This window comes from Drosophila busckii, chromosome 3R, assembly GCF_011750605.1.
Source record: "Drosophila busckii strain San Diego stock center, stock number 13000-0081.31 chromosome 3R, ASM1175060v1, whole genome shotgun sequence".
Taxonomy (NCBI): domain Eukaryota; kingdom Metazoa; phylum Arthropoda; class Insecta; order Diptera; family Drosophilidae; genus Drosophila; species Drosophila busckii.
The window spans coordinates 14,265,973-14,279,046 of record NC_046607.1 but is presented as its reverse complement, the minus strand read 5'-3'; the positions used below and the strand labels follow the sequence as shown (position 1 = coordinate 14,279,046).

At 38.6% G+C, this 13,074-nt stretch overlaps 6 protein-coding genes across 8 annotated transcripts; 2 read left to right on the top strand and 4 right to left on the bottom strand.

The window, feature by feature from the left end:
• Positions 1-316: 316 nt before the first annotated feature.
• On the top strand, positions 317-8,396 carry LOC108601310 (zinc finger protein 91). Its single transcript, XM_017989210.1, has 7 exons — positions 317-391; positions 454-905; positions 959-2,159; positions 7,048-7,178; positions 7,231-7,865; positions 7,928-8,062; positions 8,124-8,396. Exons 1-7 carry the CDS (start codon positions 388-390, stop codon positions 8,368-8,370), a joined length of 2,805 nt encoding a protein of 934 aa, XP_017844699.1. The 5' UTR covers positions 317-387; the 3' UTR covers positions 8,371-8,396.
• Positions 2,178-3,565, bottom strand: LOC108603822 (zinc finger protein 510). The gene is made up of 4 exons (XM_017992952.1): positions 3,332-3,565; positions 2,557-3,257; positions 2,423-2,494; positions 2,178-2,370 (listed from the first exon to the last, which is right to left on the bottom strand). Exons 1-4 carry the CDS (start codon positions 3,452-3,454, stop codon positions 2,238-2,240), a joined length of 1,029 nt encoding a protein of 342 aa, XP_017848441.1. The 5' UTR covers positions 3,455-3,565; the 3' UTR covers positions 2,178-2,237.
• LOC108603821 (transcription factor Ouib) lies at positions 5,340-6,899 on the bottom strand. 2 transcript variants are annotated; one of them, XM_017992950.2, is made up of 6 exons: positions 6,699-6,899; positions 6,505-6,636; positions 5,937-6,448; positions 5,741-5,875; positions 5,571-5,681; positions 5,340-5,507 (listed from the first exon to the last, which is right to left on the bottom strand). In XM_017992950.2, the coding sequence occupies exons 1-6, from the start codon at positions 6,828-6,830 to the stop codon at positions 5,378-5,380; spliced, it is 1,152 nt and encodes a 383-aa protein (XP_017848439.1). In that variant the 5' UTR covers positions 6,831-6,899; the 3' UTR covers positions 5,340-5,377. The 2 variants fall into 2 exon arrangements, with proteins under 2 accessions (XP_017848439.1, XP_017848440.1); XM_017992951.2 differs by having other exon boundaries at positions 6,511-6,636.
• A 130-nt stretch (positions 8,397-8,526) lies between the features above and the next one.
• On the bottom strand, positions 8,527-9,986 carry LOC108603820 (transcription factor Ouib). The gene is made up of 4 exons (XM_017992949.1): positions 9,803-9,986; positions 9,032-9,723; positions 8,734-8,979; positions 8,527-8,679 (listed from the first exon to the last, which is right to left on the bottom strand). The coding sequence occupies exons 1-4, from the start codon at positions 9,947-9,949 to the stop codon at positions 8,559-8,561; spliced, it is 1,206 nt and encodes a 401-aa protein (XP_017848438.1). The 5' UTR covers positions 9,950-9,986; the 3' UTR covers positions 8,527-8,558.
• A 129-nt stretch (positions 9,987-10,115) lies between these two features.
• LOC108604658 (J domain-containing protein CG6693) lies at positions 10,116-11,445 on the bottom strand. The gene has a single exon (XM_017994208.2). It carries the CDS (start codon positions 11,225-11,227, stop codon positions 10,334-10,336), a length of 894 nt encoding a protein of 297 aa, XP_017849697.1. The 5' UTR covers positions 11,228-11,445; the 3' UTR covers positions 10,116-10,333.
• Positions 11,446-11,562: 117 nt separating this feature from the next.
• Positions 11,563-12,715, top strand: LOC108604657 (40S ribosomal protein S27). Of its 2 annotated transcripts, XR_001915355.1 has the most exons (4): positions 11,563-11,647; positions 12,035-12,254; positions 12,334-12,425; positions 12,496-12,715. XR_001915355.1 is itself a non-coding variant. In XM_017994207.1 (3 exons), the coding sequence occupies exons 1-3, from the start codon at positions 11,642-11,644 to the stop codon at positions 12,360-12,362; spliced, it is 255 nt and encodes an 84-aa protein (XP_017849696.1). In that variant the 5' UTR covers positions 11,563-11,641; the 3' UTR covers positions 12,363-12,715. The 2 variants fall into 2 exon arrangements, 1 of the variants encoding a protein (XP_017849696.1); XM_017994207.1 differs by having other exon boundaries at positions 12,334-12,715.
• The last annotated feature ends 359 nt before the right edge of the window (positions 12,716-13,074 follow it).

The window sequence follows — 13,074 nt, the reverse complement described above, 5'->3', positions numbered from 1 at the left end:
GAATTTATAAAAAGCGATCAATAATATAATTTGAATGTTACACGTTGGCGGACTCCATGCTTTGTATCCAATGGTTATTCGATTATAATTCTGCTGATTTATCGGTACCCTGCCATTGACTTTCCAGCCCTGGCACAAAAATAATAATATAAACGTATTCTAAAGATGAAGTGCGTTATCGCGAACTGTGGAAACAAATTTAAGACAAAACAAAAACACTCACAACAATTGAGTTTCTTTAGTTTTCCTAAGGATGCAGATATTTTGAAAAAATGGGTTTCGTTCTGCCGCAAAAGCAACAAAGACAGGACAAATGCATACCAAAAAAGCGTTATTTGCCATGAACACTTTAGAGAAGAGGACATACAAGGAGGATTACAATTTAAAATGGGTAACTATGAACTATTACAATGTGTAAGTCTGACTATACTCTCTAACTTTGCTTTTGCTAAGGTTTGTGCTCGAAGCGAACTTTAAAGCGTGGATCAGTGCCATGCATTAACAAAAACGATTGCAGTGAGGCTGAACGCGAACGTAGTGAAAAATGCAAGTATCGCCAACTGGTAGATGAACTGCTTGAAGAATCAGCTGCACGGGAAGCTGCTGAGGCTACTGGAGCATTTGTCACTGCGCCGGACTTTGTGCGCAATACAGGCATCGCCTCAGCTCCAGACTTTGTTTGTACCACTGGCAATGCTTTTATACCGGCTTCCTCAAGCGAAAACGATCCCTTGGGCGAAGCAGAACAAGACGCAAGTGCGCTCAATACGAGTATAGTTAACAAGGAGCAGCCTAAATGTCGCACTTGCAATAAAACTCTTGCTGGAAGCGAAACGTTCAAGGATCTTGGCAGTGAGGAAAATGCAGTAATGTTGCATCACATAGAAGTTATAACTGGCATTTGGGTTAGTATCGCTAGTCGATTTAAAGTGTTTTTGCTGAAATACTTTAATTCCAGATAAAATGTAATGGCAACTCGTCGCTTATGTGTACGAGTTGTGTAACGGATCTGCGTACTGCCATTGAATTTCGAGAAACCTGCATACAAACGGAGCTTCGACTGGCACACGATGAGCAGATCAAACGCGAAGCTAATGCAGCGCCTGTAGCTATGAAAAGCAATGATAGCAATGATGCGGAGTCAACAGGAAGGAAAACTTTTATAATTGAGCCAGTGGTGTATAAAAGAATTGATGAACAACCCATTGATGCACAGAGTGTTGCGCTGGGTACACAGATTTATGAGGATCTCTTAAATAAATATAAGGGAGAGGATACAATAGGCATGCGACCAAAGAGACCAAATACCAGTAAATTGAAAGTAAAGCAACGAAAGTCACAGGTAAAAGCGCCCAAAACAGAAAAGCCAAAGACCAAGGACGAGATACGCTTACACCGCAATCGCGTGCGTCGTGAACAGATCAGAGCAGCGCCACTAAATTATGTATGTGATCAATGTGGTGCATCGTTTCGTGTTCGATGTAATCTAACAATACACATGCTTCGCCACACACGCACAAAGAATTATCACTGTAGTGAGTGCCCCAAAGTTTTTTACGACGCCTACATGAGAAACATGCACATACGCGTGCAACACAAAGGCGAGCGGCCGTTTACATGTAATTATTGCGAAAAAAGATTCACTTCTTCCAATTCACGTTATTTACATGAAAGAAGATTTCATGGAGCCATGCCTCGTATTCAGCGCCATACGAGAGGCACTGAAGCTGCTAATGGGCTTGATAAATCTCTAACGGAAGTGAAGCATGAGCAAATGGAAAGTGTGCGCCACTATTGTACATATTGCACTAAAAGTTATGCCACCAAGTATGCGCTCAATTGGCATAACAATATACATTTGGGCGTGAAGCCTTTTAAGTGTAAATACTGTGAAATGGGCTTCTACGATCCACAGTCCAAATTGAAGCATGAGGTTATGCGTCATAATAGCAAGCGACCCTATGAATGCGATATTTGTCTTAAAACTTTCTTTGTGCGCACCAAATTCAGAGATCATGAGCGCATACACACTGGGGAGCGTCCATTTAGTTGTGAGGTGTGCAATGCGAATTTTCGTTACAGATACAATCTGTACACACATCGTTATAGTAAATTGCATAAAGCAAATGTGCAGCGCTTACTTAGTGTTGAGGAGCCAAGTTAAAAGAGAAATAGTGGACTTTTAGCTATAGTAATTTTAATGCTTTTATAAATGTTAAACTCTATGTAAAATACTTTTAAGCTTTCAGTTTGTTTAGCTTCGATTGAGATTTGCGTTGCTTGCGGCGCTCATTGGTAATATGATTTGAAGAATTCATGTGCTGGGCTAAATTACCTGCGCGCAGAAACCAAAGATCGCAGGTGTCGCAGCTGTAAAAATAATAAATAAGTAGTCGTCATAATATAAATAAGAGTAACTTACTGAAAAGTGCGCTCCCCACGTTTAATTATCTCCGTTTTAGACTGTGGGGCTCTGCCTTTTTTGCATGCCTCACTAAATAAATAAGAACATAATATTAATAAAATGTTGTTTTGCAAATTATTCGAAAATATTACCGCTCATGTCGCACGCGTGAACTATTTGTGCTATACTGTAGACCACAAAATGTGCACTGGTATGGACCTTCTGTATGCTTCAGCTTGTGGCGCCGCAGCAGATGTAATGTATAGCATTTCTCATGGCACACATTACATTCGTAGTTCTTAGTGCCGGTGTGGCGCAACAGATGTACATTTAAATTACTGCCATCTTTAAACTGGCGTCCGCAGTGCTCACATATGCAGGGCTGGGCTGATGACCATTGGCGTTCACGATCGACAATGCGCTTTGGTTGCTTCTCATTGGTTAGCCGAATATACATTGTTCGTTTACCCACACGCATTGCATATTTTTGCGTGTCAGTTTTCAGTTTTTTGCTTTGTGTTTCTTCCAAACTACAGGCACTTTCAGGTTGCTTCTCATCCAAAACATTCTCACGAGAATTCGCCACATGCTCTTGCTGTGTCTTATGCTCACTTCCTCCACAGTTTGTTTCTGGGTCTGCCTTCACAACAAGATCATTTGACTCTAATGCCTCAATTTGCAGTGGATCTGCATTTCTGTTTGATGGTAATACACTTGCTCCTTCACGTTTTCTTTTGCGTTTCGCTAGAAAGGCTTCGATTTTGGCGCACCGTTTTCGAAACGCATCAATCTTCTTTATCAGTCTTTGGCAAGCGAAACATAAATAAATAGGTCCACCTGTTATATTTTCCAACTGGGCATAAGCAATGTATATGTATGTATGTATATATGAGCATCTTATCTATCCCATTGTTTATGTTGTCTTACCCAGCAGTTTGTTATGTTGCGAACGCACCTTAGCAATGGACGTGCCAAGGGAGAATATATTTTTAAGCAGTTGTCGGCATCCAAGTTAATAGTCTTGCCGCAAGTACGACAAAAGTTTTCCATTTTCAGAAATTCACTTAAACATAAAAAACACTCGATTTTGTCAACAATCCGTGATGCGGCAATCCAATATCTTTCGCAGTCAGCTGTTCGATGCCTATCGATAAATTTGATTGTTTGTTTTGAATGAATGAACCTTGGGCTATTCGCCGTAAACATTTGAGTGTTTTGTTTATTATTTTCTAATATAATCTAGAATTTTATTTATGTATATTAAAATATTTCGTTTTGTACAACAATTTTTGTTACTTTTTCGTGCATTTTAGAACGCAGATGAGCCTTCAAATGTGTGTTCCTTTGAAATGTTTTATTGCATAAATCGCAGCTAGTAAATACAGAAAAAAATTAGTTTATTAAAAGATTAATTTGCACTAAAGGATATTTACCTAAATAAACGCACGCCAGTGTGTATAAGCTCATGCCTATTTAGGGCTGAGCCGGAAAAAAATGTTTTATCGCAGAACTCGCAGGAGTAGGGCCGCTCATTGGTGTGTAAGCTTGAAGACAAAAAATTTTTTTTAACGAACAGCTAACATTTGGTTGAATATTGAGAATACCTACCGCTCATGTATTACACGTGAAGTGCTGCTTTGGAAGGTTTTACTGCAGTATTTGCAACTATATGGCCGCTCGCCCTGATGAGCAATTCGTTCGTGGAGCTGCAGCAGATGCTCTGTATAGAAAAGCTTGTCGCATTGACTACAATCGTAATTCTTTATTCCTGTATGCCGCAGCATGTGTAATTTGAAATTGCTTTGGTCGTTAAAGTATCTACCGCAAACTTCACAAACACAGTCGCGTTTACGTTGCTGACGCTTTCTTTCAACAATTTGCTCTTCGGTAAGGTTCTTCCAGCTGCAATACTTTTTTTTCATTTTTAGTGTGCCAGCATTATTTGTTTTAGGGGTATAGGTTTGACCCGTTTCAATTGGAATCTCGCTATCCGTTAGTGCTTCATATTCTTTGTCTATTGTTCCTTGGCTATCATCGCTATACATTTCTTTTTGTACACTCGCTATTAAATCGTCTGCATGTTGTGCGTTATCTTCAAAGAACTCAGTCATATTATTTTCCTCCTCTCTAAGCAATTCGTCTTGCAACTCCTCTTTTAACTGCTCCGTTGTGGAATCTTTCGAGATCTCTTTGTTACCAAGTTTTTCCGATTCATTCTCACTTTCGCAGTAGCCTGGGTCCTCAAGAATTTGGCAATTTATCAGTAGCTCTTGAGTTTTAATAAAGCGATCCCGAAATATTTGTATATGATTTAATGCACGATTTAAGTCCAGCAAGCAGCAGCCACAGATTCTTGTGGGTAACTCTGGATCGTTTATTAACTGCAATTTGAAAAATCCAAATTAAAATTTATGTCTTTGGTGTAAGAGCACATTTACCGTAGTGCCAGCTACCATTTCCACGTTCTGTAACAAAGGTTTGTTTTCCATATCAAAGAGATTCTTTGCGTTCGTGTTGTAAATTACTTTAGCACAGGTACGACATTGTAAAGTCATGCTTATATTCAAAAACTGTCATTAAATCCACGTACATACATTAAACAAGCACAAATGTAAAAATAACAAATCTTGCCTGACCAAGTTGTTTACATTTTACTGTGAGTGTCATTGTGCTAAGAAGAAGAGCTAGCTGTTTAACAGAATGTAAATATTTCAATTAAAATGTTATTATTTTGTAGAAATATTAATGCGAATAAAAAATATGTTTGATTTATTTTTTATCAATTGCCAATCACGTTATTTAACATTATTTAATTTTAATTGTCGGGATGTTCTGAAAATATTCATGTTTTGTATAAAGTTTAACATTTGTATTCTTTTGAATTGCACTTCTTAAGTTTGTACTGTTTTATTTACATTAAAAATTGTAAGCCATATTTAAATTAAAATAATTCATTTATTATATTTAAAGTGACTAATATATCTCAGTTTGTTGTCCCGATTCGTTTATTTCAAGTGCTCTCACTGTCTGCTGGTGTGTCATAGTGCCGATATGCTGTTCCAGCTGATGTTTGCGGGAAAATGTTTTATTGCAGGGCAAGCATCTGAAAACAACAGTTTCTTCAGACTATACTTTTCTGAATACATATTTATAAGTCTTTACATACAAGAAAGGTTTTTCGCCCGTGTGCGTTAACATATGATTTTTAAGCACATTCGAATAGGAGAAGGACTTGCCACAGGTTGCACAGGTAAAGGGACGTTCGTTCGTATGTGTTCTATAATAGAAATAATTATTAGTGATGTTAAGTAGGGTTAACTTTACATTTGATGGCACCTCTCATGGCGTATGTTTGAGCTGCGGTCAGCAAAGGAACGGGAACAGTATTTACAAGTAAAAGGCTTCTCGCCCGTATGCACTCTTATGTGACGATTCAGCTCTGAGGGACCCGCAAAAGTCTTGGAACAAATTCTGCAATAGAAATTAATCAATTCCAATGCACAATCAATTGCTTATCGCTGAGTGTACGTACTCGCAGGCAAATGGCTTCTCAGACAGATGGCGACGCATGTGTATGTTAAGCGCAGCACGCTTTGAATAAATATTGCCACATATTTCACACATAATGTTTGTTGATGATTCTTCAGTTTTACCAGTTGATGACGTCGGGCTGATCATTTTCATTTCACCCTGTTTTAAGATGGGATTCGTGGGATTACGAGGCCGTCCCCGTCCGCGTTTAGTTAGCCTGGCTTTGCGAACTTTCGGCTTACGCATTCGATCAATGGGATCGTAATCACTATCGCTGGCAGCGCCAATCAGTAATTCCTCTTCATCCATTTCCTCCGCCTCTTCAAAATCGTCATATGCTGTTTCTTCTGCTGTCTCTTCAATAGTTTCTTCTAGCCGCTCTTCTAGCATGGCATCGAATTCAATCTCCTCATCCGGATCGATAAACTCATTGCTGGCCGCTTCGTAAATATACTCAACAGTATCACTTTCCATTTGCGAAGAATCATCATTGGGTTCCAGTTTTAATTCAGCCTTTAAATAGCTCCAGCAATTAAAAATCAAAATAAACATGTACAATTTTGAGTTACCTGTACCTTGACAACGCTGTTGGCAAAGGTACGCTCGCTCTCCTGGCACATTTCACGAAACTTATAAGCGCTGTTTAGATGGCCAACACAGCTGCAGCAGAGCAGGCTTGGCATATCCTCCAGTGGTGGCAACTTAGATTGCAAATTTTAAACTGAGCTCTATTGATTAACAGTTGGAAGTTGTAAGTGCATACCTTGATGCTGCCGATTTCCTCAATTTTCCTGACCAATGGACATTGAACGTCATGCTCATCGTACAGTGGCGTCATGCTATCCACGTTCAGGTCCTCCGTTAAACATATCCTGCATATCATGTACTCCGGCATCTTTTGATTTTAATAACAAAACTTCTAAATACAAAAAAAAATTATGAATTAGGCGTCTGTAATTTTCTCGCTTGTTTTTATTAATTTTTTTCTTGCGATTTATATCGCGAGCAAGGTTTCGATAGTGCTATCGTAAATTATTGAACAAGCCTATCGATATATTGTAGTTTGTTTATGAAAACAATTTGAACAAATAAGATCGTGTTTAGGACATAAAAAATGGAAATTTGTATAAAGTGGACATTGTGTCGCACCTGCACTTGTGAGACTAGCGATACCGCCCAATTGCAGTCACTCTTTAGCGACAAATCTCTGGCCAAACAGTTGCTGGATTATTCTGGAGTTGCAGTATGAATTATTATATTAAATAAAGGGCATTTATATATCTTGTATTTTGTAGGTGGATCCAAATGATGGCTTGCCAGATCAGATATGTAAGGATTGTATACACAGTCTTAATGCAGCACATTTGTTTCTTGTTGGCTGCAAACGAGCGGATGAACAGCTACGTAATGTTGTAGAGCGCACCAAAAGTGCCACCAAGGACTTTGATAGCAAAAGCAAAAGGAGCAGAAAAGCAGAGTCTACAACATCTGATGATGAAGACACTACGCTGCCAACGAAAATTAATATAGAGAGCAAGGAGATGAACGTTGACGAGCCGGAACAATTAGATATGTCAAAGGAAGAGAAAAAAAGCATACAAAGTGCAGCAGATTCCGCTGCACAGAACAATGAAGAATACTTGCTAGTTGTAAGCAACAAAGAAGAAGATAGCGATTGCAACGAATATATTATGGTTGACGTTGGTGATAATGATAATGTAATCGAAGAGTCTGATGCAGATGATGATTTTAATAAGAAAAACCCATCAGTTAAGGAAACGATTGAACGTACAGTTGACTTGGGCCCTGCTTGCGAGTCAGCCAACTTTTCCTATCACAGTTGCACCATTTGTTACAACTCATTTCCCAACAAAACGCAGCTCAAGAATCACGTACGCAAGCATTGCATTGTAAAGAACTATGAATGCGAGTAAGTCCATGAACATGCACATTTGTCGATTTGTATTGTTAATTTGTATTTTTGTATTACAGACTATGCTCAAAGCGCTTTAATGCCGCCTGTAATCTAACAACCCATATGCGCACCCACACAGGGGAAAAACCCTTTGTATGCAACTATTGTGGTCGTCGTTTCGCGGATCGAAGTACCCATCGCAAGCATGAGCGGTACGTCTAAACTACGCTTTGCGTCTACGATATTAAAATCAAATTATTTTTGTATTTGCAGTATGCATACAAATGAACGTCCCTATGCCTGTGATATTTGTGGCAAGACCTTTTCGCTCTCAACGACGCTCAAGGCACATGCTCTAACACACACTAAAGAAAAACCTCACAAATGTTTAACCTGTAAAAAAGGATTTCGCCTGCCGCATCAGCTTAAAGCTCACGAGAAGACTCATACACATCGCTACGAGGTGAGCATAACGTATGATGATTATAATCAGGACGAAGACGACTCTGCCAGTAGTTAACTGTTAAGATGGTTTATATTTAATTTTAACCAAAAACGCCTCATAGTTATAAAATAATAGGAATGGCACAGAACGTAGTTCAGCAATGTCGCTGACTTAAGGAGTTAAGTTTTTAATTTATATAAATTATAAAATAACTTATTGAGAGTCTGAGAAGTCTGCTTATGACTAAATTGAATTGATTATTCTTAATCCACATTAAACGACGCGTCAGCCAGAATTTGTTCCTCTTTATTTTTATGTGTAAGCGTTTGCTGATGTGCCTTCAGCTGATGCAGAAGCGTAAATGACTTTGAGCAAATCTCACAGCTAAAAAATAAAAAGAATTATTATGAAATAGATAAAATAAGAATGTCTTCTTACTTGAAATTCTTTTGTCCCGTATGCACCAGTCTATGATTTTTTAGCGTGGCAGTGTGCGTAAAGGATTTACCGCATTCATCACACTCGTAGGGACGTGTGTTTGTGTGGACGCGTTCGTGGCGCGCCTTTTCGCTGCGATCATAGAAATGTCGCTCGCAGTACACACATTTGTAGGGACGCACGCCCGTGTGACGACGCATATGAGCACGCAACTCGCCCATTTGACGGAATGACTTAGAACAGAGTCTAAATACAAAAAATTAGTTTAAAGGTAAAATGTATGAACTTTTTAACTTACTCGCATTGATGTGGCTTGTAGTCCGTGTGACTCATCATGTGCGTTGTATAAGCGGCCTTTTTCGGATATACGTTTCCACAAAGATTGCATACAAATTTCTTGGGAAGCAAATCGTTCTTAGATCTGATTTTTCTGCCTGGCTTCCTCGGCCGTCCAGGCCCACGCTTAACTGCAGTGGAAGGTGCTGCTTCTGGTGATAGGGTTGACGAAAAATATACTTCATTGTCTACATAATCCTCCTCAGAATGTATTACATTTTCCAATGTATGATCTGTGGTTTGATTAGAATTCGTATCTTCCTTTTCTTCTTCGTCTAGTTCATACATTTCTATTACATCAATTGATCTTTCATCGTCTTCAATTGCCAATTCCTCTTCAACACTATAATCATATTCAGCTTTAGTGGGACACTCTTGCTCCTGGTCGTAGGAATCAAATTGTACGTATTCTTCAGTCGTTTCATATTGATTTTCTGCATCTGAGTTTCTTTCCACTTGCAGCCAATCGTAGAGGTACTCCATGTACTCGGTCTCACTGGCATTGACCAACTCCTTCGGCCTTTCCTCCTGTCCATAAGTGCATTCCAAATACACTTGAGAATTGAGACACATTTTGCGAAAGCTGCACCACATATTTACAAACTCGTGACAACGTTCGCAGACTGTGGAAGGTAAACATGACGATTGTCTGATCTGCAAAAGCCGTAAATAAATCATTAATTTGTATATATAAGTACATAACTATGTGTATACTACAGTCTTATATTCTTACTATTATTCCGCAACATTGCTCAATAGTTTTATTCAAGTGTTGTACACCAAAAGTCTCTTCATCATGCTCCTCAGCAAAAAGCTTTTGCTTAGCTGGCTCCTCTAAACATATACGACAAATGTTTGGTGCTTCGGTTTTAGAATTCATTTTACACAAATTAACAAGCAATTGTGTTTACATGTGTCGGCAGCTCGATAGTTTGTGGCGGCTTAACCATTAGACGATAGCTTGTGGTGGATTTACGATTAAGCGCTACCATTTAATTTTAAGTTGGCAGCTCTACTTGTTTTATAATTAAACAAAAACTTGACATTGAGAACTCTTTTATTTGTAGCTTTTTTCCTGAACATAAATATAATATATTTCATTAGGGAAATCGGGACCATTATTACTCAGTCTTAGCTTAGATTAATTCATATGCTGAGCGACATAGTCTCAAATAGACAAATATAAATATATAGTACGTATATGTACGGCTTGGATATCAATATACTACTAAGTTAATAATTAATAATATATATATGTATAGGCTTAGGACCTTGATTTGTTAATCCTACCACTCTTAACGCTATTAATTTTTTCCTTCTTTTCTTGCTTCTTTTTCTTAAGCTTCTTTTTTTTATCGAAGGAACTGAAGTCAACCGTAGGCGAATTATCGTCGCTATCGCCTCCATATTTCTTAAGCAAACGATCCATAAGTGAATTGTAGTTGGACTCGCGATTGCATCTTCTCGACAATATAAGCTCTTCCAAATTTGCGCTCGACTCCGCCGCCTCATCATCTTTCTCACGACGACGCTCTATACGCTCCTTTATCACTTTTGATTCCCTCTCCTCACGGGCATATTTCTTGTGGCGCTTGTTACGTTTAGCTGCTGGCTCTTCTGTAAAAATCTTGTATTCTGGCACTTCACCAGCGGCAATCATTTTGCTTATCATTTCTTTGAAACGGGGTTCGTCCTCTACCCCCATGAATGGTACATGGCTCATGATATGGTTGATGCAGCCTTTGCCTCCCAAATAAGCTTTCTTTAGGTCCGTACGTTCCAACTCTGAGCCCACATATTCCTTCTCATAGTTACTAATGTCCTCCTCAGAGATTGGCTTAAAAATCTTGCTCCACAACTCCAGCCAAGTGTTCAGCTTGTCACTGGACATCTCATCGTCGTCGTCAAGTACACCCTGCTCATCATAAAGTGCTCGCTTCTGGTTATCGGTTAGCACTTGGTAAATCTTGGACAGCACCTTGAACTTTTCTGTTGACTCCTCCTTTTGCGCCTCCGGCACTCGATCGGGGTGCACCAGTAGCGAGAGCTTATGGTACGCCTTTTTTATTTCCTTTTCTTCGGCATCTTTTGCTAGTCCCAATATTTTGTACACATCACGAGTCTCAAAATATTTTTCACACAACTCTAATGTTGACATATTTACGACTTGCCTAAAGTCTGTTGAAATTTATTTAGCCAACACAAATTTGTATTACTATAAAATTTGCTATTTTCTGTGTCGCTTGCGCGCTCTTTTCCCTCTCTTTGCACAAATTCGCAAGTTCGAATGTATCGGTAACCACTATCGGAACTTATCAGTAAGTGTTAGCGAACGCAATTACACCAACAAAAAAAAAAAAAACAAACAACAAAAAAATAAAATAGGAGCAGCTAATTTCAAGCATTGAAATTGATTGAAATATCCAAAAATGATTTTTAAAGCGACTTGTTTTCAATTCCAAATCTTATCGATAGACGCATAAAATCGAGTAAGTTTTATCGTTTACTCTCTTGTTAAGTTGGCTGCGATTTGACCGACTTCCTTTTCCGTGTTAGCTGTGAAAGAAAAAACATGCCGGTGGGTGCAAATTTATACAAAAATATGCTTTTAAACAAAGAAAATTGGCAAATGCATTGACAGAAATTGTGCGTAACTAATCGTGGTGTAGTGTCCTGTGCATGGAACATGAATTCGCGGTGACAAACACATCAGAAAGGCTTAATAACGAACCTGCCTGTTTAGCCGTCGTGTTGTACACACGTACTTGTGTTTGCCTATGTGTTGGTGGGCTGGCAAAGCATGTGTGCCAAAATGTGTTTCAAGCAGTTGTGAAATGAAGAGGATTTAAACAGATTGTGAAACAATGCATTTGCTAAAAACAATAACACATAACCTAAAATACCATTCGTATGTTTTGTTGGCCACTATGGAAATTACAATATTCGGTTTTGGCTCTTATTACAGCTAGCAAAAGATTTACTGCACCCTCTGCCCGCTGAGGAGAAACGCAAGCACAAGCTAAAGCGCTTGGTTCAGCACCCCAATTCCTACTTCATGGATGTCAAGTGCCCCGGATGCTACAGGATCACAACTGTGTTCAGTCACGCCCAGGGCGTCGTTGTATGCGCTGGATGCGCTACCATCCTCTGCCAGCCAACTGGAGGACGCGCCAAGCTGACAGAAGGTAAGTGGTCTCAATCACAATTTTGTATTTATTATGTGCGTACTAATGATTTTCTTTTTGTTTACGTGTTTGCTTGCAGGCTGCTCGTTCCGTAGGAAGCCACAGTAAAATGGGAGATGCTTCTTGATGAACCACAAATTATTAATTTTTTAATAAACAATCTATAAAAACGTAAAGAAACTAAAAATCCTTGTTGCCGTTTTCATTCAACGACATCTGCTAAAACTTGTGAATATTGTAGACATCGACGTCGGACTTTTGGCCAATACCAACAATTTTGAATATCAGTTAAGCGGCAAGATGGATCTGGCGGCTTCGCGGAATTAAACACAAATTGTTGGCACTAGCATAGAATGAACGCATTTTATACATATTGCAAATAATAATTTTTAATTTCTTTGTGTATGTGCTAGCCAAGCATCAGTTTATTAAAAGATTAACAATCTGGTTAAATTAGTGAATGATTACTGTGTAAGACGTAATTCCTCTTGTTGCTTGACTTGTGATAAGCTCTATGTCAACAGATTATTAAATAAAACTATGAATTGCAAATTCAGGTATCACTAGACGGTGCATCGAGGGCGGTCTGCTGGTTTGATTAACAATTTAAAATTGCGCCAATTTTTACAATCAGAAGAGTTTTTGTAAATAGAGTTGCTCTATTGTTCAGGCATATAAATTGTCAATTGGTCAAGAGCGTAATTTAAATATTTGAATTATCAACTTTTATTAGTTGTTTTATTTTAAATATTTGAATTTGAAATTGTCAGATAATGTTGCTGAACAATTGCTCAACACTGAAAAGAAGTAAGCAAAAGTG

Bases quoted from the DNA above. Each gene is read 5' to 3' on its own strand.
- LOC108603822 (XM_017992952.1), bottom strand. From the start codon at position 3,454: ATGGAAAACTTTTGTCGTACTTGCGGCAAGACTATTAACTTGGATGCC. The intron at 3,258-3,331 runs GTAAGACAACAT...GCTTATGCCCAG, and splicing joins GCAACATAACAAACTGCTGG to TTGGAAAATATAACAGGTGG. The intron at 2,371-2,422 runs GTAAGTTACTCT...TTATTTTTACAG, and splicing joins CGTGGGGAGCGCACTTTTCA to CTGCGACACCTGCGATCTTT.
- LOC108604657 (XM_017994207.1), top strand. The intron at 12,255-12,333 runs GTAAGTGGTCTC...GTTTGCTTGCAG, and splicing joins ACGCGCCAAGCTGACAGAAG to GCTGCTCGTTCCGTAGGAAG.
- LOC108603821 (XM_017992950.2), bottom strand. From the start codon at position 6,830: ATGCCGGAGTACATGATATGCAGGATATGTTTAACGGAGGACCTGAAC. The intron at 5,876-5,936 runs GTACGTACACTC...TTTCTATTGCAG, and splicing joins GAGAAGCCATTTGCCTGCGA to AATTTGTTCCAAGACTTTTG. The intron at 5,682-5,740 runs GTGCCATCAAAT...TTTCTATTATAG, and splicing joins TCAAACATACGCCATGAGAG to AACACATACGAACGAACGTC.
- LOC108603820 (XM_017992949.1), bottom strand. From the start codon at position 9,949: ATGAATTCTAAAACCGAAGCACCAAACATTTGTCGTATATGTTTAGAG. The intron at 9,724-9,802 runs GTAAGAATATAA...CGGCTTTTGCAG, and splicing joins AGCAATGTTGCGGAATAATA to ATCAGACAATCGTCATGTTT. The intron at 8,680-8,733 runs GTAAGAAGACAT...TTTATTTTTTAG, and splicing joins ACGGGACAAAAGAATTTCAA to CTGTGAGATTTGCTCAAAGT.
- LOC108601310 (XM_017989210.1), top strand. The intron at 7,866-7,927 runs GTAAGTCCATGA...TTTGTATTACAG, and splicing joins GTAAAGAACTATGAATGCGA to ACTATGCTCAAAGCGCTTTA. The intron at 8,063-8,123 runs GTACGTCTAAAC...TTGTATTTGCAG, and splicing joins ACCCATCGCAAGCATGAGCG to TATGCATACAAATGAACGTC.
- LOC108604658 (XM_017994208.2), bottom strand. From the start codon at position 11,227: ATGTCAACATTAGAGTTGTGTGAAAAATATTTTGAGACTCGTGATGTG.